Source organism: Columba livia, chromosome Z, assembly GCF_036013475.1.
Source record: "Columba livia isolate bColLiv1 breed racing homer chromosome Z, bColLiv1.pat.W.v2, whole genome shotgun sequence".
Taxonomy (NCBI): domain Eukaryota; kingdom Metazoa; phylum Chordata; class Aves; order Columbiformes; family Columbidae; genus Columba; species Columba livia.
In genome coordinates this window covers 46,599,896-46,623,196 of record NC_088642.1, presented here as the reverse complement: position 1 = coordinate 46,623,196, position 23,301 = coordinate 46,599,896, and the positions used below count along the sequence as shown (strand labels likewise).

Here is a 23,301-nt window from a genome sequence, read left to right as displayed (position 1 = left end):
TCTCTTGTACACCACATTGTCATTATCTTTGACAAATGACCTGAAAGTTTGAGTTTGCTTTGACCCAGGTACCCTGGCACTAATAGATACATAGCTAAAGCCAGCACCTCATGACTTCTAGAGAACATAGTTGTGTTCTCATCCGCTTCTGCCTACTCCATCTTGAAGGTTACCACCACTGCAATAAGCGTTGCTGCTACCTCTGCAGTGACAGATCACAGCCCAGGTTCTTTCTGCAAACTTGTCATGGAGCAGCATTTGGGGCTCTTGTTGTCCTCCTGTGAACTGTGATAGCCAGTGTGCAGAGCCACCCCTCCTTCTGCTGCCCCTGCTGCAAATAGCCTCAACCTTTAACTGGTGAACAGGACAAGGAAGCAAAGGGAAATAAATAGCTCTAAGTGCCACAGTGAGAGTCAGAGCTTTAGCTTGGATGAGTCAGCACAGCCCTAGCTGTACCAGCTACGGGGCAGGCTTTGTTTCTCCATTTACAGGCTGCAAGCCAAAGCACAAAGGAAAACTTCGCAAGTGCTTGTCATTATTATAGTACAAGTAAAATGGCTAAATCTAAAGCTTTGCCTGAAAATGGACAGCACACACCTCCCCTTCCCCACTCCGTGAAATGTTTCTGAAGTCCGGCAGCACGAGAACAATTTTCAAGATGCTTCTGTGTTCAGGAGCATGGCCTTTTCCCTGCTGGCAGTACATCAAATGTTGTTACCACTATAGTATTTCAATGCTGCTAAACAATGCTTTCAAACATCCACTTGGACTGTAGGTAGTTCTACTAAATTTTATGCAATCTTTTAAATCTTTCTTTCCCTGATGAATCATGCAGATAGATTTTTGTTTACATTGACTTCCAGGAATGAGTTTTCATTGTATAAATACATTCAAAGACATTTATAGGTAAAAACAGTGGTGGTTATTTATTGATTCTTAGCACCAACGTTTTGGTCATCCAATTAGAAAACAAAACCAATGCAGTGTGGCCTACACACCAAATAAACAGACTGAGTGAATTCTGGAAATGTGGGGGCTGAAATACATGCAAGACTGAAATTTTTTTGCACAAGCTGTTGAAAGAACAGTGCAAAAACTTGTCTTAATAGAAATCGATTTTGGCACAAAACCAGAAATATAAGCCAAAATTGTTACATGTCTTATTTACAACAAAGATTGCAGTCAGTGACTTGTTAGTATTAAGTAGCTCAATAACTGTTTAACACTAAGAAAGCATTTTATTAAATACCTGGGAAAACATGGAGGACTTTTTTTTTCTCCTGAAGTTTTTTAGCTCTTTCGATCTCATCTTACAGTCTGGGAAATTCCATCACTTGTCTTCAGAGCATGGGAGATAGAATAAGAAGAGTCTTGTGGAGCCTGAAAAGCTAATTTACTGCATACAAATAATAAAAACACATTCTTACTTCATTTGTAATACATTTTCCTCCACAGACTATAATGATAAAAAGACTACACAAGAGAAGACATGCTTTAGTGTCTCCTAGCTGATTATAAGAATCACATACGCTACATATTGTTCTGCTAATGCAACCTTTATCTTTTTCCCAATAAAGAGATTCACTAATCTACTTTGAAAAATGTAACTTGCTTTGGTATTTAATTAAAATCAAATTAATTGTGTGCATATTTGTATGTTGCAACTCCTACAATATTTAAAAAAAATATAAACTAGGACCAAAATAAACAGACATTCCAGGATTTTTCTTTCCTTATCAGAGCACTAAATAAGACTCTATTATTCTCAGTCTCTATGCAAGAGCATAGTCAAACTGGCCTTTTTCCAGCCCATCAGCCCATCGAGGTCGGCATACTCTGGTAGGGGTTGAGGAGAATTCGGAAGCAATGAATAATGAGTATTCCCAAGAAAACTAATAACAAAATCACAAAGGCAAACGTTGTTTTCTGTTCCAGGGTCATGCTAGAATTTGGTGTCATGTTTCCAGGTGGCACCAAAGTGGCAGTGAATATCTCTCCCTCCATCATTCAGGGAAGCTGAAAGGAATGGTCCCACAGTCGCCTTCTTTTCGTCATCAGTTTGCTGAGGTGAGAGTAGAAGCCATTTAGATGCACTCTGCTATCTGTAGGGCAAGGGGGAAGCAATGTTATCTGTGAATAGCCCTTTTGGTTGTTTACTTCAATACAACTTTCTCCTAATGGAGAAAAATGACTTGGAAAAGAACTTGACAGCAGGTCTGCTTGCCTCTGTGTCATATATGAGAGTTGTCAGAAATCCTGTACCATTCTGTTGGTAGTGCAGAATCCAGCCAGTGATATTAAATGTCACTAGACCCTGAGCTGGCAGTAACTTCTCTCTACCTACCATATCATTTGGACTGGGGTAGAACATTTCTTTTCTGCAAGGGGGAAAAAAAGGAGTTTAATTACACTGATCCAGTGGGAAGGCCACAGAAATCACAAATTGCATGCCTTGCAGCAGGACAGATGAACTGCAGTGGATGTGACTCTAGGCTGGGGAGAAGGGTTTGAAAAACAGATGTATTATACACAATGATCAAAATGATCAAAAATGTTTTGAGGTGGATGGACCAGAATCCACTGCAGGCCAATAAAATGCACGTGTCCCCACAGTGGAAGGCAGCAACCATTCAGTGCCAGTAATATTGCAGCATTTATGAAGGAAGAGCATAAATAACTTTTGCTGGAAATAAGAGAAGATTTAGGAAGGGAGCCTGAAGTAAGCCAAGTAGCAATTCAGCTCAAAGGCAGACATTACATCAAATCAGAATTGGGCTTAAAAACACAGTTAGCAAGAAAATGTTTTTTATGTCACCAGCTCTGCCACATGAAGAGAATCACCAGGATTTGGGACTGTACTTGGCTGTGGATATGCTCTGCTACTGCCTGTCTGACACTTCTGCTCCCTCGACTGTCTGTCTGGCTGTCCATCTGCCATTACTTTATCCAATGGATTTTCCTTCCAGCAGCAGGGAAGCATCACTGGATGCCACAGCTTAAGCCTGGTCATCAGCACCGCTGAAATTACCTATAAAGTGTCCTCAGGAAAAGAAAGGCTTAAAGTTGGTTGGAGGATAATGCTGTCTCAGCTGCACATGTTGTGTTAATGGTAAGAGGAAGGAAAAGAAATAGGAGAGCACAATGCAGAATATAGCAGGCAGGTGGTGAAAATTTCATACAAACATAACCGCTCCATCATTGGAATGGGGTCAGTAACAATTTGTAAGCATGCCTCAGTAACACCAGTTAATAGGTATAATTAAATGAAGAAAGCATAGTCGTACTTGAATATTAACATAATTATTCTAAAAACTGTACCTTAAGGAAAACAGAGAAAATTGTAAAGCAACAAAAACATTAGAATTGCATGGCTCTTATTGCCTGATTTAATTTCTGATGGAATGAATAGAAAGAACAAAAATGTTTACTTGCAGTCTTTCAAAAGAATGTCTCAGCTACCAGCTGATAAAAAATCTCAGAGGACTGCCTAATAGCAAGAGCTAAAACTTCAGGAACAACCAGTTTAATGAAACTAACAGACTTATTTGAGGGGGTGATACCTGGTGAAGGCAATAATGAATCCTGGTGATAAATAGTCTCATTATAAAAAAAAGGAAGAAACATATAAACTGAGACAGAGTGTATCACGGTGGCAGTCATGCTACAGTGAAGACCAAAGGTAGTTGTGCCCACTTTTAAAAGACCTCTGGTATTCTGACTTCAGAAAGTTCTTCAGTACTCGCATTGTCATGTTTTTTAATATTGTTTAAGCATATGCCCTCAGCCATATACATATTACAGACACTTAACAGTCTCCTAAAACTGCAATCACACTATACAGTAAATAGGCTTTGTCTCACAGGTCAGAGCATTTTAGGAAAGGTTTTTCTGACATTTTTCTAAGCACTATATGAATACAGTTAGCAACCATGGGAGAAAATGCAGAAGATGGAAAATTAACCATTTCATTCATGACAAAATAATATTTAACTATCCCTACTGATACAAGCACATGGGTACTTGAAAGGAGAAGGTAACTGGCTAAAGAAATTAATTGAGTGTATCTACAGACATAAGCAATTAGGTGTGAAGGCACTTTGGCCACAGCAATGTGGGCTCCCACACTCCTGGCCTCTGGTCATTTCCCTGGAGCAAGTGGCATAAGGAGCCCCAGAGCCCACACTTTCTGTTGTGTCAGCAGAGCTCTGCTGTTGCTGGGTACCAAAGAAATGTTCCCTGTCTAGTAGACTATACAGACTGTGCATAGCAGCATACCCTTAAACGGTATTTTCTTGCATGAGAACCTCTGCATTCCTTGTAAGAATTCCTCCAGCCTGCCTGAACTCCATCCCACCTCAGCGGTACCAATCAAAGGCTGACAGTGAGGACAGGAGCCTGGAAGAGGGTGGTGAGGAGCTGCAAAGAGAGGCATAAAAAGGCTCCTCCCCATACCGTGAGGGAGATTTCTGCCTGAGGATCCACTTCTAATGCAGATTCCAAGAGGCAGGAGCCAAAAGCACAAGTGTGATGCACACTGAAAGGTATCTCCGTTTCAACACAAATGTTTCCATGCAGCCAAAACAAATAAATAAAAAAATACAGATCATAACAAGGGAAGTGGTAGAAACCAGGTAATAGTAATAACACAACATGAAAGTATTTCTTTTTGGCTTGTTCCAGTCACTAAGAGCTGAGCCAGGTTATAGCATGGGTGGAAAGCCTGAAGGTTGTTTAAAAATTTGTTGATGTAACCAAGATTCCTCTAGGCACAGACCTGCTTCTTTTTTTATTTTTTTTCCCCCTACATCTCAGATAAAATCTTAACTGATAGAACAGACTATCCTTCACTTAAGTGACTAGCCCTGGTTCATATTTTTTTAATGCAGAGGTGCCCCCTTCGATTACTTTCTGTAATGGGTTCCTTGTAGATGTTTCTAACCCTTCATTTAATGAGTACACAGTTGCACATCACTCAATCCACATCAGGTTTTTATTATAATTTCTCCTTGCCAGTGTGCACACATCTATTATGTAGTTCAATTATAGCTAAATCTGAGGTGCTGCTTACAGTCTAAGGCATTAAATTTATAAAGAAATAAACAAACAAACAAACAAAAAAGAGTAAAACTTGCATGTCACTAGTGGCATTAAATTGACAGGTTAGTTCTTGGCACATCCTAAGACTTAACAGCCTTCACATAGTTTCAGATGCCACCTGCAGCCCAAAAACTGAACCATGAGCATAGGAGCTGGCCAAATGTCAGTAAAAGGTAACTGTTCTGTCAAGCCACTAAGATTTTTGAAGTTAAAATGTTGTTGGATGAATTACTTGATAGAACTATCGACACATTTGTATGAAAGATACAAATTCTCAGGACTCTGAAGAGTTAAACTTGTTCAAAGCACTTTTGATTGGTCTTTCTGTGCTTCGAGCACTTCATTTGTTTGAAAGTTGAATTTAATTGAAAATTGCTGTATGCTCAAAGCATTTTCTTAGGGCTCACAGTTTAAAGCTTCTTACTTTGAGAATAATAGGACTAATGGAAAGAATGGCTTTAAAATCTGTACCTCTAGGAATAGCATATTTACAACTGAATTTTGCTTTGTTCTGTTGTTTAAACTGTTTCTTTGTTATTACCATGAACAACATAAATTGTACTTTATATCACCAACCATATTTTTATGTTCTTAGCATGAAAGGCTTGTACGTTGGTGAGCAGTCACAGCCAAAGAGACTGTAGGGAATCACATCCCAGTTTGCTGGGCAGAATATTACTTCTACCTGTTTTGCCAGTTTCTGTAGCCTACCTGTTCATAAACTTGTATATCACCCCATCCATGTAGCTGCAATATGGCACAAATACTCTGAGACACATGAAAGCTCTGGAGCTGACATTCATTTGCCATAAATTGTTCCAATATAGTCAGAGGTACACACAGATTAGCATTGCTGGCCCTCTGTCTTTCAAAATACTGAGGACCTTGTAACTCAAGAAACTACTGAAGACATCCATACTGAACTGTGGCATATGCACTCTATGTCTGCATGGATTTAAAGAAAATATTTTAACTAAAAATATTAACAATGAAACACCATATAGAGTGTCATTGTCTATTGCTGTTCCTTGATAATCATTCACTGCACAACGTTCTGCGTAAACCACATAAAAGAGGTAGAAAATACTCTGAAACAAGCAAGTCTAAAGGAGAAATCTGACCAGCAGAAAACCATTTAAGTCACAGGGGCTTGCTGCCTTGCTATCTAGACACAAGGACAGATGTCCTGCTACTGCAGCGCTATACAGTTCTGCTTACTTAATTACTACCATGCCCACTTATGCTTTCGGCCCTGTAAAATTTGATTGATAAAAATTACAATTAAGCAATAAACACATCAAGACATTAAACATCAAGATACCTCAACGTGTTGAACAGGATATTTTCCTCTCTCTTTTAAGTAAATACCCATTGACTTTCTTTTGCCTGTCTTCTTCATTTGAGATTTGCTGGCCTAATCTGTAACGTCCTGTGACTTCGCTGAATGCTTCATAATGTATGCCTGATATGCAGGTATCCTATATTAGTGGAGCAATTGTTTTTCCGTTATGAAATATCTCATGGAATGTAGCAACCACACAACTGTGCCAAGACCATGTGCATGATTTTCCTATACCACCCATACTAGTTTCACTGATTACTCACTTCCTTAGCTACAAAAACACATGGCAAGTTTCTTCAGGCTCAAACATCTGTACACAAACTATGTGAGCAAAGAAATTTCCATGCACTCACAGCTCTATTGCTGTGATTGACATTTTAAAACTACCTTAAATAAACAAAACTTTCTTACACGAAGTGCCAGGTTAACCAATTAAATTACACGTGCTCTTCTCTTGTGCCCAAATGTGTCTTACGTTCCTTCATACTGTATCCTGTACTGTTGTTTACTGCACAGTCTCAATGGATATATGAAAATTCCCTTTTCACCTACACTTCATCCTTTTCTTCTTACAGATTTGATATCAAGCTGACCTCGCCCTTCCCCTGAAAGCGCATATCCTCATCACCTCTCAACAGCTTTAAAAGACAGATCTTTGTGTGCAAAAAGAGCCCCTTCGTGCACCATTCAGCTGTTGATACTGTTAGAGCAAGTTAATGGGGTTAATATTAGCAATAAAACAATGTTAGAAAGGAATCTGTTATTTTTTTTTCTTGTAGAACCTCTCCAATTTCATGCACCTCAATGTTACTTAATGCATCATGCAATGTTTACAATGAAATCTCACCTTTAATGTGTTAATGTGCATACATAATATTTTCAATTCTTCTGCATAAGCTGTATGAGGATGATTTATACATAAAAAAGGTCAAAGTTATTCCAAAAGCTTGAATTACTCACTACATTTGATAAGGTAATTGCTAGCTTTATGACATATTACTTGTGAAGATCTGAAGGTCTGAATCTGTGAAACGTCAATATATTTACACCATCTAGAAATCTGTACAGTGGTTTGAAATATGCACCCAACAGACTATTTTCATTCCCCACTACACACTCTTCTTTTTAAAAGAGGGTGTACAGATACACAGGCATCAGTATTGCAACCCTTCTCTACAATGAGTATCTTAAATATACAGTAGAAATAAGATAAGCAAAAATACTAAAGCTTTTAAAACAAATAACAAGACTAATATCCTTAGGCCAGATGCTACATGAATCAGCAAGTTGAAAATTTGTTATCTTAACAGTCATAAATCCTTAAAAAAGAAATGTTTGCTGCTCAAAATGAGAAGAAATGGATTTACTACTACTCCTTGGAGCATCAGTAAAAGATTAACTGTAATATATTTTTCAGAAACTAAACAGGGAATACACAACCTTATAATCAGTATAGAATAATTACTGTTACTTTTAAGTCTAATGTCAATTTTCCTGGCCTGCTCTGTAGGACATAATAGACAGGAATAGCCAGGCTTATGCAACAAAAAGGTTATAACTTCATTAGATAAATGAAGAAAATTAGACAGTCAATTTCTGTGAAACAAATACCTTCATCCAGTCGAGAAGGAACTTGACTTATTTCCCACAGCAGCAGTTACAGGTAGTTATAAGTATCCTTAGTTTCCATTCTTCCCCATCTTTCTTGTATTTCTAAGCATAAAGCATCAGGGACTGCCAAGGAACTGGTGAATATCCAAGTTCAAAAGCTGCCTTTTGAAGGATTAGAATTTGACACAAACACTCTCCCCCAAAACTTGAATGAGAATCCCATTTGTGTGTAGGAAGTAATTAGCTGAGAATACTGTCATTTTTTAAAGTGAGGCTACAATTTCAGTTCTGCCTCAGCAATTCTTCAATGGATTCTGCTTGGCTGAGTACAGCAGTTGCCTTGCAGCCTGTCTGAAACCATCTTCAGCAGAACATTAACATTCCAAAGGTATAACAAAAAAAAAAAACAAACCCACACCAAAAAACCCCACAGGGTATTGCCATACATTTGCAAAATCAGACCTATAATGTTCTAGTTCTTCCCTCTTCTTCTCCATTGATTGTTGTCAATAATCTGTCTTTTTAATACCAATTAACACTCCTTTTATCAGTCAATCTGAGTATTGATTACAATTTGTGATATGCAGCTAAACACCTTAATCCCTTACACTTCTTAAAATGTAATAGATTGTATGAACACAAATGGTGTACTATCTTTAGAAAACAGACTGACCTTGCAATGGGAAAGGATGTAATTAGTAACATTTGCTGCTTAACTTCTGAACCTATATCTAGGGATTTTTGCTCTGAGAGTTGTATTTGTCTCCATGTACTAAAGCTGCCCTTGACATTGTTGCTTTTTATTTTCAGGGAAAATATCTAACTAAAGCGAGAAGATTCCTGTTTTCCTTTCCCATGAGAAAAATGAAGTCAGTTTTAGAATGTCAGTCAGATAGGCTGGTTAAAAAAAGCATGGCTTTTGTTTGTTTGTTTTGTTTTGTTTTCTGAGAGCTTCTACTTAAAAGCAAGCAGACACACAGACACTGAACCCCAAACAATTCACTGGGTAAAGAACTGGCTGGATGGCTGGGCCCAAAGAGTTATAGTGAATGGAGTCAAATCCATTTGGTGGCCAGTCATGAATGTTGTTCCCCATGGCTTGGAACTGGGGCCAGTTCTATTTAATCTCTTTATCAATGATCAGGACAGAGGGATCGAGTGCACCCTCAGTATGTTTGCAGACAACACCAAGCTGAGTGGGAGTGTTGATCTGCTGAAGCATATGAAGGCTCTATAGAGGGATCTGGATCAGTGAGATCGATGGGCTGAGGCCAATTGTATAAGGTTTAACAAGGCCAAGTGCCGGGTCCTGCACTTGGGTCACAACAACCCCAGGCAGCGCTACAGGCTCGGGGAAGAGTGGCTGCAAAGCTGCCTGGCAGAGAGGGATCTGGGGGTGCTGACTGACAGCCAGCTGAACATGAGCCAGCAGTGTGCCCAGGTGGCCAAAAAGGCCAAGAGTATCCTTGCTTGTATCAGAAAGTGTGGCCAGCAGGACTGGGGAAGTGATAGTCCCCTTCGCTCAGCACTGGTGAAGACCAGCCTCAAATCCTGTGTTCAGTTTTGGGCCCCTCACTACAGGAAAGGCATTGAGGTGCTGGAGGGAGTTCAGAGAAGAGCAACAAGGCTGGTGAGGGGTCTGGAGCACAAGTCTGATGAGGAGCAGCTGAGGGAACTGGGGTTGTTCAACCTGGAGAAAAGGAGGCTGATGGGAGACCTTATCACTGTCTACAAATACTTGAAAGGAGGTTGTAGCATGGAGGGTGTTGGTCTCTTCTCCCAAGTAGCAAGTGATAGTATGAAAGGAAATGGGCTCAAGTTGTGCCAGAGGAGGTTCAGATTGGATATTAGGAAAAATTTATTCACAGAAAGGATTATGAAACACTGGAACAGGCTGCCCAGGGAAGTGGTTGAGTCACCATCCCTGGAGGTGTTTAAAAGACATGTAGATGAGGTTCTTATGGACATGGTTTAGTAATAGAGTTAGGATATGGTTGGACTTGATGATCTTGAGGGTCTTTTCCAACCAATATGATTCTCTGATTCCACGATTTTAAGGTAACACAATATTATCTGTTTTAATCTCTTAAAGGGAACTTCACTTTTCAGACATCTCATATTTTCATAGACCAAAAAAAAAAGAAAATGGGATATTATTCTCCCCTCATGTTTCTTTCTAGCTTTTGGTATGGACAATAGATTTGAAGCTCACAAGAATCATCTTCCTTTCTCTGTCTCTTGAGGATTTTCCAGTTGAAGCATCCTCTATTTTACAACGTTAACCCTGCCAACCACATGTGATAGAGAGTCAATGTTGTGGAGCGTGGGACCACGTTTTTGTGCATGTAATAGGACAAAATATGCTCACAGAGATGATGCAAAGCTGCCACCCAGATTAGCAGAATGCAGAGGTCATTTTGTGGACAGACATGCAGGCAAGCAGGGACATTCGTGCACCCTCATGTTGGTCTGTCTTAAACCCATTCACAGTCTGGCTTTTCATGCTTTATACAACTATAAACAAAGAGAAAATTACGTCCTCTTGCTGTCATATAAAAACCTCCATGCAGTGATCCCTCAGCACCTTGTTCTTTGCAGGACAAACAGGTAACAAGGCTTATCCAGGGACCTAGGCTTGGCACACACAAATATTCTGCGCAAGTCTATTTCAGTTGCCAGCACGTTGCTCTGCAGAGTAGTCACACATGTATAAATCTCAGTATAAACCATGAAGCAGTCTGCCATATGAATTCAGGGTGCATCTCTCCCTGTGCAGGAAAGCATTTCAGGGAGGATTTTTCAGCTTCTTATTCTCCTTTGCACACAAGGGCATAGGTGAGTCCAGTGCTGTGTTCTGTACCTTCCTAATCCCTCAGGATCTATTCCACTGGGCAAGCTTCAAAAAGTGTGTCCTAGGGCCCCTTCAAACACTTCCCCCCATCAGTATCTCTTGTTCTGTGACTTTAAAGAGCCAACTTGTAATGTCCCTTTTTGATTCTCTGGGGATTTTCCACTTTCTGAACCTGAAATACACACAGCTGGATTTGATCCACCCCATTGCTATAGGAAGCAACTTCTAGAAGGATAACTGATGAGGTTTTCCTTGTCTGGAAGATTCATGACATGACTTGAAAAAGAGGCTGGATGACATTCCCTGAAGATTTCTGGCATATGGTTTTAATAACATCAGACAGAAGCCTTCCATTTTTCATTTAAGTACTCTCAAATCACACACAGTCTTACAGACCAAGTAGCAGATTACTGCAGTACCACTGCTCTGTGACCCAGGCAAGCCAGTGTGCTTTCTGGGGTGTACCTTTTTGTCATGAAGAAACTCTTCATCACGTACTTCCCTTTAAACAATTCTCGTTGTGATTCAAGTTGTCACCCATTCAGCTTCAAGAAATGGAGCCAGTCTGCAAGAAAAGAAGGAATGATTCATTTCTTACAGGAAGACAAATTGTAAGAGCATGAACCTATAATCCAGCAATGAGGGAACTCCCATGGAACGGAAGGTTTGTTCCTGTCATTCTATATGCATTTCATATTAAGTAGCCATTGGGTTTGAAAAAAAATAAATCAGAAATAATCGTGGGAGCCGCCTTGTTTGCCTATAAACTGAATGCTGCTGCCATACCGTGTGAGCTGGATGGCAGAGGAGGCATATGCAGCACTTCTCCTAGGATTTGGTCCCAATAAGGTTACAGCAGGACTCAGGAATTAAGTGGAAAAGCTCAGGAGTGTCTCTGACCAAGTCAGTCAGAGAGGGAAGGCAAGAGAACTGCCTGGTGAGCTCAAGTAGTTATTAACCAGAGAATGTTTCCAGTCTTGGTTTCAGAGTTGGATTCCCATAGTCCCCTTAATGCTGCTTCGAGCAGCTAAAGCTATTCAAGTGTGGCCTTCAGTTTTAACAGATGCTATAGAGTTAGTTCCTGTAGGGCTTACAATGAGTGCATCATATCCTGGCTTCCAACCCCATAGACTGCAAATTCCTAGGTTCTTATTTGATTTGAAGACAGTATGCTTTACATATATCTTTGAATGGAAATAATGTAAAATTATGAAATAAATATCAAAAATACATTGGTATTTCAGATAACTTCCTACAGCAGTGGTAATAGGATAAATTTTCATCTCCAGCTATTTAATAGAAAAATTCCTTTAGCGGTCTTCAAATAAAGTTTTTCTCATCCAATATCATTAAAATATTTTCCATAGCCTTGACTTGATTTATTATAGAGTCCCATTTTACTCTTGACAACTTTTTGAAAAATAAGACCTGAAGATAACTGTATTTAATATTGTGATGTGTTTCAGTTCCAAAATCTACATCCATTTCAAAAAAATGTAAATAAAGGCAGCCTTTCAGGAGGCAACTCGAGACACTTCTGGCAACTTCTTGGTGTGCTTTTGTTTTGCCTGTTATTTATTTTTGTGAGGTGGGGACCCTGAAGTGCTGCTTCCCACCTGTTGTACAAGCAGTAACATATCACTTACTGAGTAGCAGGCATCCTAATTGCAGGTCCTGCACCACCATACTTGCACAGATGGAAAAAAACATGCAAACTTGCTTTTTCCTGGAGAGGTTGCTCTCCTAGATGTTTTTAGTGAGCAGCCCTAACCATCATAGCCAAAGCCAAGGCCTGACTTTCTATGTCAGGCTGGTAGACGTAATGCAAGGGAGAAAGATTTTGGCTGATACAGCAGCGTTCGCAGCCCAGCACAGCCTTCCTCATCTCCCCCAGGAAAGGGGGATAGACCAGGCATTTTGGGTCCTTGCATCACCCGTTAAATTACTTAACACACTGCATCTTTTTTCCCCTGAAGATGGCTTTAATTGGCACTAACACTCAGAGGCATCATTCACTGTGCCATCCATTTGGCTGGAAGTACAAGCCAATTCTGGCAGTTGCTGTGGACATCCCAGCTACAGGCACAGAGTCAGATCAGCCACCTCTCCAAGAAAACTGAGGTTCCCATCCCTTCCTTCCAGGCCATGCAGCACTACCACTGGCACTACCTCACCCCACAAGAGAAGTTTTGCAAAATAAACCTGCTTGCTATGCTCATGCCCCCTCTGAGTCAATCACACTATCTTTTCAGGGTAACTCCATTGTTTTTTTTGTTTTGTACATGCATGGGCAAGTTTTCTTTGGCAGGTGCATGAAAGCACATGAATACCCTCCTTAACATAGGCCATTCAAATTAACAATGTAGTTTAGACATTTTATGAAGGTAGTAGGCAAGCAACATAACTCCCAACTTCTTATTAGTAAAACAAACAAGAGCACACGTGGCTCCCCTACAGTAAACTCAGAAGACCTAGAGGTGGCATGACCTGTTTCCCTGCCTGGTCCATTTATTACACCTCTACACTGGAATTTCAGCTCTGTGGTCCAAATATTAGCCAGCACTTCCCATGGCAATTGCTTGAACTCTCCCATATATGTTTAAATCACATTTTCACATTCCTATTTGTGTGCTTTGCTTTTACATAACTGTGCCCCCATGGTTCCCATTTCAGACCCCTTCTAAGCATCTCCATTGCAATTGTGTCACGAAGCTGACAAACTCCATCCTGCTTCAGATTACTTGGAAGCACAAACTGAGTCACTCACCTCTGACTGACATTGAAAGCTGTTGAGAATGGGGATCAGCCACTGCAGAGTGCAGTGTGATACCTATAAAGTGCCACACACCATTCTCTTAAACCAGAGGTGGCATTCAGTGCACTAACTCATTGTTCCCTAGCACCTCAGAAGCTGTGTTTGCAAATTATATTACACTAATATTGATTGATTTTTCCTTCATTTGTATTCCTTAGTATGTACTGTAGCAATGCCAAAAAAAAGCAAAATCTCTAATGTCATTTACATAATTCATCAGAAGAGCCAAATTTTCAAAGTTAATTTACCTTCCTCACATTTTTCTCTAGTTCCCAATTTTGTCTTAATGCAGCCTCAATGTGACACGGAACATAACATGACAGCATTTCTGCTGTGAAAACATAAACATTTGTAAAACCTTCTACTTCTCTTCCTACAGTTGATTTATGCAGGCAGCTGTGTAAAGTTCAAGTGGTGTCTGCTCATAAGAGTACTAGATACCTTGTGACTGGCAGCTCTAGAAAAAGGGTCTTAAAAACTTAGACCATGCATGGACACATCATAATAAAAGTGTACAGATAGTTCTATTTTTTAATCCATAAGCTTATTAGTCATTAAAGAAGCAATGTGTAATTTTAACACTCTAAAGCTGAAGATTATGAGATTGAATTAGGATGCCTTCCAAAAGATATCACTGCATTATGTAGGAATTGCAATTTGGTATAATGCAGTTCATTAATGTCAGTCAAGGCACATTTTATGTCTAAGTCTCATAATAAACCCAGAGGAATATCACTGAACAGATTTTATTGTTTAAGAAATTATAAACACTACCTAACATTCCCATTCTCACATTAGTTAGCTTACCTTAAAAGTCATCTCAGAATACATAAAGAGCTTTGGAATAATGAGTCTGAAGAGACATGTAAGAGCTTAATGAGCAGGATGCTGGCTTTCTTGCTGTCTGATTTTCTCCTGATTTTCAATAACTTTGCAGAACTGAGTGCTACTGCTAAGAAGTGAGACAGGATTGTCTTAGCAGAGAGGTTGAGCATGCCAGTGATATAACTGCTGACCTTTAGAACAATTTGGGATGATGAGTGTGTTTTTCCTTTTCAAGAATCCTGCTTCATTTACAAAACTGCCCCTTTCCACAATGATGTCATCCTTTGACAGTGTGTTATGAAAGGAAGGGGTAGATCCCTTAAATAAACCCATACAGTTAAAATTTCTATACAATGTGCTACAGAATTCCAGCTGAGGAAGCTGGTAACACCCAAGTGATTCTTATCCACTGTTTTGGTTAAATTGAGACCTTAAAGGAATGAAAGTCATCCTGCTGGCTAACTCAGAAATGCCAAAGGTAACAGTGCTTTTTCAGTAAAAACTGCAAAAGTTCCATAATGAATGTTTTACACACCCAGCTGCACAACAGGTCACACTGACACAACTGAAACAGAGTTTTTTTCCCCACAGCTAAATGCTATCATTGATCTGATATTATATACAAATATTGTCACAGAATCACAGAATGTTAGGGATTGGAAGGGACCTCAAAAGTTCATCTAGTCCAATCTCCCTGCCCAGGCAGGAACACCTAGATGACGTTACACAGGAATGTGTCCAGGTGGGTTTTGAATGTCTCCAGAGAAGGAGACTCCACAGCCTCCCTGGGCAGCCTGTTCCAGGCTCTGTCACCCTCACTGAGAAGAAGTTTCTTCTCATATTTAAGTGGAATGTCCCATGTTCCAGTTCATACTCATTGCCCCTTGTCTAATCACTGTTTGTCACCGAGAAGAGCCTGGCTCCATCCTCATGGCACTCACCCTTTATATATTTATAAACATTCATGAGGTCACCCCTCAGTCTCCTCTTCTCCAGGCTGAAGAGACCCAACTCCCTCAGCCTTTCCTCATAAGGAAGATGCTCCACTCCCTTGATCATCTTTGTTGCCCTGTGCTGGACCCTCTCCAGCAGTTCCCTGTCTTTCTGGAACTGAGGGGCCCAGAACTGGACACAATATTCCAGATGTGGTCTCACCAGGGCAGAGTAGAGGGGAAGGAGAACCTCTCTCGACCTACTAACCAGCCCCCTTCTAATACACCCCAGGATTCCATTGGCCTTCCTGGCCACAAGGGCACAGTGCTGGCTCATGGTCATCCTGCTGTCCGCCAGGACCCCCAGGTCCCTTTCCCCTACACTGCTCTCTAAGAGGTCATTCCCCAGCTTACACTGGAACCTGGGGTTGTTCCTACCCAGATGTAAGACTCTACACTTGCCCTTGTTATATTTAATTAATTCCACCCCCATCCCCATGAGGAACTGGTGACCTTTTCTCCTGGGAAATTCTGTAGCCAGCCAATTATCTTCCTTCTTCCTTCAAGAGAGACTTTTCACACTGCAGCAAAGTCGTTGCATGAGCTACTGCCAAAGAGGGCAGACTCACCCCTACCCCACCTTCCAGCCCTGAAGGTTGCCACCACGACCTTTGCATCCGTCACAGCTGTTGTGCAACTACAGCAGAAATCAAGTATGGAGAATCCATCTGGGGAATAAAAAATGAAAACCAAACCAAAACAAAACAAAAACAAACAAACAAACAAAGATCTCATCAGATCAGCTGGCTTCTCAAGAGAGTCTGGTACAGAGGGGGACCTGAAGTCAGAGGAGCTGGGCTGCCTCTTTCAGCAGCAGCTTATTGTTAGATTGGCTTAGCCACAACTTGGAACTGCATCCTAAGCCTTCCTAGGGAAGAAAATTACTATGCAGTCACCTCTCCTCAGAGACAGACAAAGGAAGAAATTAAAACAGATGGGAGGATCCACGGGGGTGCCACAGCCATGGTTATCTTGAGGAGTAGATACGCAGTAGGACTGTAATAGCTCAAAGCTGAGAGGGAGTTGGTTGCAGATGGACTGGGGTGATTTCAGCAGTTCACAGTTAGGCTGCATGCATGAAGTGAAAAGCTATAGGAGCAAGAAAGAAGGCTGAAGACAGAGAAGATTTGAAGGACAGTTAATTGCAAAAGCATGGTTTCAGTTTAATTGCTCATGAGAGCAAGAGAAGAGTCTAATGACTGAATGGAAGGGACAGGAATCTTCTGAGTACCAAATAGTGGGGAGGAAGGCAGAAGAAAACATCAGCTAACAGGAGGTATGCACACATGCAAACACAAATACATATTAAGTTATTCAGACTGTAATAATGCCATAAACTGAAGGCATTTTTGGTAAAGGAGCAGAATTCTTATGGCAAACTGCGGGAACCCCAGCTACGCATACCCACACTTTTCTACACTATTTGTACAACCCCTGCCAGCACCAGCAGTTGCATTGCCAACTGTGAAGTGCCCTGGTCCTGGTGGAGCTGTCTGTATGCCTGCTATCATGCAGGAGAATAAGAAAATGGAAGTTTATATTTTCCTAGAGGCTCCATTTTTCTTCTGTTCTCACTGCAAGGTTACAAGTATAGAACTGAGGGGAAAACTCCAGTGCCAAAGTTTTGAGAGGTGGTGTCTCTATCACATGTGTTAAGAGTGAAAAATGGGATTGTGGTGTTTTTAAATTTAGTATGACATGCTAAATCTACAGTCACAGAAGGCTCGTTTTTCCATTTAAAGGAAAACAAATGGAATATCTGAAGGTTTTCCTCATGTTTATCCTTCTTAACTTATTTTAATAAGAATCTGAAACCATTTCATCTTGAAATAAGAAAGAAATTTTTTACATTGAGAACAATCAATCAGTGGAACAGCCTCCCAAGGGACATAGTGGAGTGCCCATCACTGATAGTTCTCAGGATGTGATTTAACATGGTGCTGGATAATCTCATTGATGCTCCCTTTCCTACAAAAGATTGGACCAGATGAGCTTTCAAGTTCCCTTCCCACATGGGCTGTTCTATGATTCATTTGATACATCTAATACGACAAAGATTTCTTAAGAAAAAAGGATAAAAGAGAGGGACAACAAGCCTTGTTCTGAGAGATCTCACTACAAATCATAAAGCTGCAAAAATGTCCACAATATTTTAAAAATCATCTCAATACTCTTAAATTGTTCTGATTAATCTCAACCACTGCATGATATAGTATTTTGAAAGCAAATATCCAGCACCTTGTAAAACATCCAGCCTGCCTTGTAAAAGGCAGACTGCAGTTTTGCGAAAGACAGGCACAGGAAAGGTATTGGGGTGATTTCTACCTGCATCTTGCAGCAACAAACGCTGAAAATGCTACCAAATGAGTGTTTCATTACCTTCGCGAGCACGGCCTTCAGAGGCACAAGCATTTATCAATAAAGTTTTCTGATGTCATTAGATCTTTGTAGCCCTTAAGGCTTTCCAGATGATAAAACCGCATTTAACATCAATTGCTTTTCAACCTAAGATATAAAATAATATTGAAACCATTGTGAATCTTATGAAAGAAACTGGCTTAACAGAACTGAAGACTACAAGCTTTTGTTTCTCATGCTCTGCAATGGTATGACAGCATGTCTCCCATCCTGCTTATTGAAGTAACTTTGTCCTGGTTTGGTGGGACAACCGATGGGGATGAAAAAATAATACTGATTCATTAACTCTAATTCACTCCTTTATTGCCAGCAAACAGCAAGATAAATGAGATATTGTGCACAGTCTTCATGTGACTTCATAAAGAAACCTCTATTTTTTTATTTAAAACAAAATGTTTGTTTGGCTCCATATGGTATAGCTGTCAAGGGTTTTGATTGCGAGGTGACAATAGAACCCTGGCAGATGTATTGTTAACCTCCTCTCCCCAGCTTTCCCTCTCAGCCCCTCCCTCTCCCCCCTTCCCACTCAGGACAGGCAATTGGGAGGAAAAGAAGGACAGAGAGAAGAGAGTTGAAAAAATTAAAAATGTTTTACTAATGCTACTAATAAGAATAGATAAAATAATACAAAATATGCAAAACCAATCTTGAAAGTCTCAGCAACTGCAGAGCTGGCACCCAAAGTCCTGGATTGGACTCTGCAGCCAACCGGAGCTGGATTCAGTCTGTCACTAGGCCTCAGTTTTCAGGGACGACTAGCAAGGTCCTCTCCTAATGTCGGCCATAAGCAAAAGGGACAAGATCCTTGCGATATCCCACTTCTATATGCAGTATTCACGTGAATGGAATGTTATACTCAGTGGGTCAGTTCCTTGGTCACCGGTTTCTCGTCGCCCCTCTCACGAGATGTCCATTCATGCTTATCAATAACCTCACATTCCATTGCTATGTTTACCAAAACATGTATCTGGTTTTCCAGGAAAATGCAGCTAATATGAAGGCTTTAGCTGACAGGCAAAATTCACTAAAAGAGAAAATTATTTTTTAACAAAACCAGAACAATAGTGAATAGCACAAAGAATTATCTATTTCAGAAGATAATATTGCTGTTGATGCTACTCAGCCAGTTTATTTGACAAATTTAATCTTTTTTGTACTAACAGAAATTTTTAAAAAATACTTCCTTTTGAAGGAGTGAGCAAGAACAACTCACAACTTGGCTGTGCCTGGCCACATTTCACTGCCTATTCTCCCAGACCTAAAGCACATTGAGAGACTGCTTCTCCCCTCCTCTGAGCAGTCATCATCCCTCCAAGGATTTTGCAATTATTCATTCAAAACGACAAGCCTGTTAATATTCTTTTCCATTTTCTCCCTATGCCCGGTCATTCTGAAAATCTGCATGTATAGACACCCCCTGTCTCACCCTGCTGTCCCAATTCCCCTGCCATCTCAGAAGCACTGCCTGACACAGCATTAACAAAGCTGCCATCCTGCCATCCTCTGCAGGATTTTACCACTCACGATTGCATCTACTCCTGGTCAGTGCAGACACCTAAGCACCCTCTTAGTCTACACCTGGAGCACAGAATCTGTGCAGAACAGCTGCACTTGGGTCATTTTTTCAAGTTACGCCAGCCTGAGAGAGAGCAGCCCACCTATAGGGGAATCAATCTGCCGTTTGCTCGTCAGTGCTGCATTCACATTTGTGAGGCAGTGAGAGACACGGCACTTCACCTTGCAGCGGTGAAGGGAAAGCTCAGAGCAAGCTCGTACAGCTACTGCACTAGTTTCACCTCACTGCAACTAAAATTCTGCTTTTTAGCAAGTCAATTACCATACACCAGAAAACAGAAACTTGCTCTGCCACGGCTGCAATAACTGTAGATATTAGACACAGCTGTAAAATCATCTATTTCTGTTGCTTATCCTGCTATGCTGCTTGCCTAGGTGCCTTTCATTTCAGTGATTTCTAACTGCTTGAATATTTTTTTCTTTAAATTTAACATTTTAATGTTTTACCCAATTCTTTATCACAATTGAGAGGGCATATTATCACATTCTCTTTGACCATTTTTCAGATCCATTTTGGAAAAACCTGCTGTGCGGGCTTCTTGGTAGACTTAAACTATTTCATTTTTCTGCACATGATCTTAGCAAAATATTACAGAGAGTAGGGCTCTTCAGTAAGAAAAGAACTCCATTTTGACAGACATTTATAATGAGAAACTCTAAAACTGTGTAAAAAAAAATAAATCAAATGTCTCTAAATTTTCTTTTATTTCAGCAGAATTTTGTTTCCTGCAAAAAATTTTGATCTTGTAGAAACTGCATTTTCCAGTGAAATGCATTTCACTGAAAATTCTCAAAAAAGCTTTCATATTTTTTCACTAAAAATACCAAATTATGTATTCTTTAAAGCATTAAAAAAGGGATGCAAATCTCATTGTCCCATTCATAGCCTATTCCTATAACTACGAACAAAACTTGAAACTGATGTCTTTTGAGTCCCATTTTTTGAAGCCAACATGAGATTTTCTTAAGGCAAAACCAATTACACCAAAATTGTTCTGCCAAATGTTTGTCTAACATTCAACAAAGTATACTTCTCCTCCTTCTTCAGCTTCTGAGCCAGTTGTGTGCATTTGGATCCCACTTTCCTGCTGATTTCTGCATTTTGATGTCTAGAATCTTCATTTTTCTCTAAATGAAAGCTGAATTTCTCACATGCTCACATGCCAGCAGGAACCAGGCTTTAAATAAAACATCAAATAGCCATAATTAAATTACAAGAGTTGGCAGCATTGTCTTAGCTTGCTGAGAAAGAAAAGTGGGAGAGTTTTTGAGTAGCTGGAGGCTCTCAAGTGGTGTTCTGACTCACACAGAGGGAAACCACATGGTCTTATTTTGAGAGCTTCTTTTTGCACCTTAATCTAATTTGGCAGGCCTGGGGTTCAACTGGTTTTCGGAAGAGCTGTATCATGAATCACTGTCATTGCTGTCCTTATTCACCAAGAAACACAGACACTATATTGTGAAAATGTCTTATACAACTTCTTCAGACACAAGGTTGTTCAGAAGTGCTTCAAACTGCACATCAAATGTCCTTTATAGCACACACACCAGCTTCAAACAAATACTTAAACAAGAGCAGTGTACCACTCACCGTGAATCACTGAATGTTTGACTGATAGACTTTTAGGTGCGGTTGTGGCATTTCGATGAAAAAGGCTGTGTTTTTTCTCTTAAGATATCCACTGGGTATCTGTGGATAGGTTTTCCATTTTCCCAGTGTCCTTATGAGCAAAAGTAACAATATAAAAGAAAATAACTTTTGGACTCATCCAATATGATTTGGAAAATGTACTTCCAGAAGAGTACTATCTTTAAAGAAAATGTCATGTTTTCCTGGGAGTTAGGGACAAAAAACCCAGTAAGGACTACCACGGCGTCACAAGACAAAGGTTAATTGGATGCAGATCCTGCAGGACATATGCTAGCCTGACATATGCAAGTACCTGATAAAAATGGTTTTCCACATAAGCATATTGAAACTCATAGGCTCAAGTGTGACCACAAATACAGTTGAAGACAATAGTAAACTAGAGATGGGTCTGAAGATGTGATTAAGAAAATGATAAAACTTAACTACACAGGCATCCTCTTATCTGCAGACAATTACTGAATCAGTACACAGGAATAAACAGAAAGTAACTTTGAAGAGAAAGCTGATCACAAGGGTAATTTTTTAAAAAAAAAAAAGGCAAGCAAAGCAGGGAAACAGTTTTGTTGTTCCCCTGAGACAGGAGCAGCAGCTGACAGAAAACTATATGTTAGGGGAGAAAAGAAAGGAAGCAAATGTTCACAAAACAGATATATGGGTTCAAGGAAAGAGGAACCGATCAGGTAAGGGCCCAAGAAAGACTGCAAAACAGAATGGCCTTGTGACAAATGACGTTGTTAAAGCCCCGGTGCTAAGGAGGAATTTGTCAAACATCAATGTGTTGTGGAGGATAAACAGAGAGGAGAAGATTCACGTTATTTCCAAGGGAAGTCATTCTTTCCTTGGAGGAAAGCAACAAAAGTAGGACAGCAGAACAAAGGTCAATAGGTCGCACTGTGTTTGGATCCTTGAGACATTGTTAGTGGTAAGCTTTGTCTTCTCAATGGATGAACTCTAATTGAGTCCTTAAGTCGCTTAAACTAAGATGATAGTCTTTAAGAAGAACCAAGAAACAATCTTAAGTTATTTTCTGTTTTCGGCTTATGCTCTTACAATGGCCTTTTGCTGGCGTAATGTTTGGTGAAGAATAAAACTGGATATTAGCCTTAGGAATAACTAAGCATAAGTAGCATTTCTTTTTGGGTTCATGTATGACAGACAGTTAGGAAGACAAAACATTGAAATATAAAATAAAACAAATAGGAGAGACAGAGCAAAAAATATATTTGTGAAAAGAGAATAAGACATCACGTAAGAAGTGAAAACACTTGAGGACACAAGCAACTGAAATAGGATTCTATTTTAGAATAGAGAACTCTGCTAAGTACACAGAGATAAATAAATACTTCTGTTAGAAGCTGAGAATTGACTAAGAAGTGAAAAGAAATACCTGGAAGTAGGTGTTGGATCACAGGATGAGCACAATTATTTCAGATAATGATTTAGAGCACTCAAATTAAGCTCTTTGTGTCCCTTTATGTTGCTACTCTTCTCGAGAGACCATAGATGAGCCTCTGAGCCCCATGAACCCTTGTTGGTTTAGGTGAGCCCAGCACCAAAAGGTGGTTCAGATGTTTAGTTGAACAATAAACTAAACCAATTAAATCCTTACTGATATGTGTTGAAAAAGATGTTCAATGAGCAATCAGAAAAATCTGTATAATACATCTTGTCAGTTGCTACACTGATTTCTCATTATTAACCGCTTCCTCAGAAAGTCCATACAGCTCTGAAAAAAACACAAGATGACTGGAGGAAAATAGTTCTAATTTAATATAGATATGTAAGGAGAACTTTAGTGTTAAGAGAGAACCATCCTCTCTAGTTCCCACAGTGTATCCTAGGTTTATTATTTAAGGTTTATTTATTATTATTTATGGTTTATTAATAACACAGTTTATTATTTATTTAATTAACAGAGTCTGATTTTTCCAGTTTTACCTAGGAAATCTGCTGATATTCAGGTTGTCATAATTTTAATACATTAAAAGTGAGCTAACATGATGACACACATATTAGTGCATTCTCATTTTATACTCATTATTGCAATGAATGAATGAGAGATCAAAAATTCCGCAATGTGAACATGCTAAATATAGATATTTTGGGGCTACATATTGGTTATTT

General features: G+C 39.8%; 1 protein-coding gene across 1 annotated transcript in view; it reads right to left on the bottom strand.

Annotated features, from left to right (window-relative positions):
- Positions 1 to 1,567: 1,567 nt before the first annotated feature.
- Positions 1,568 to 23,301, bottom strand: part of CTXN3 (cortexin 3) — a 38,408-nt gene continuing 16,674 nt past the window's right edge. The window contains 3 exon segments of the mRNA XM_005515931.4: positions 1,568 to 1,821; positions 1,823 to 2,102; positions 11,367 to 11,466. Of these exon segments, the coding sequence (XP_005515988.4) occupies positions 1,773 to 1,821; positions 1,823 to 2,007 (234 nt within the window). The 5' untranslated portion in view covers positions 2,008 to 2,102; positions 11,367 to 11,466 and the 3' untranslated portion in view covers positions 1,568 to 1,772.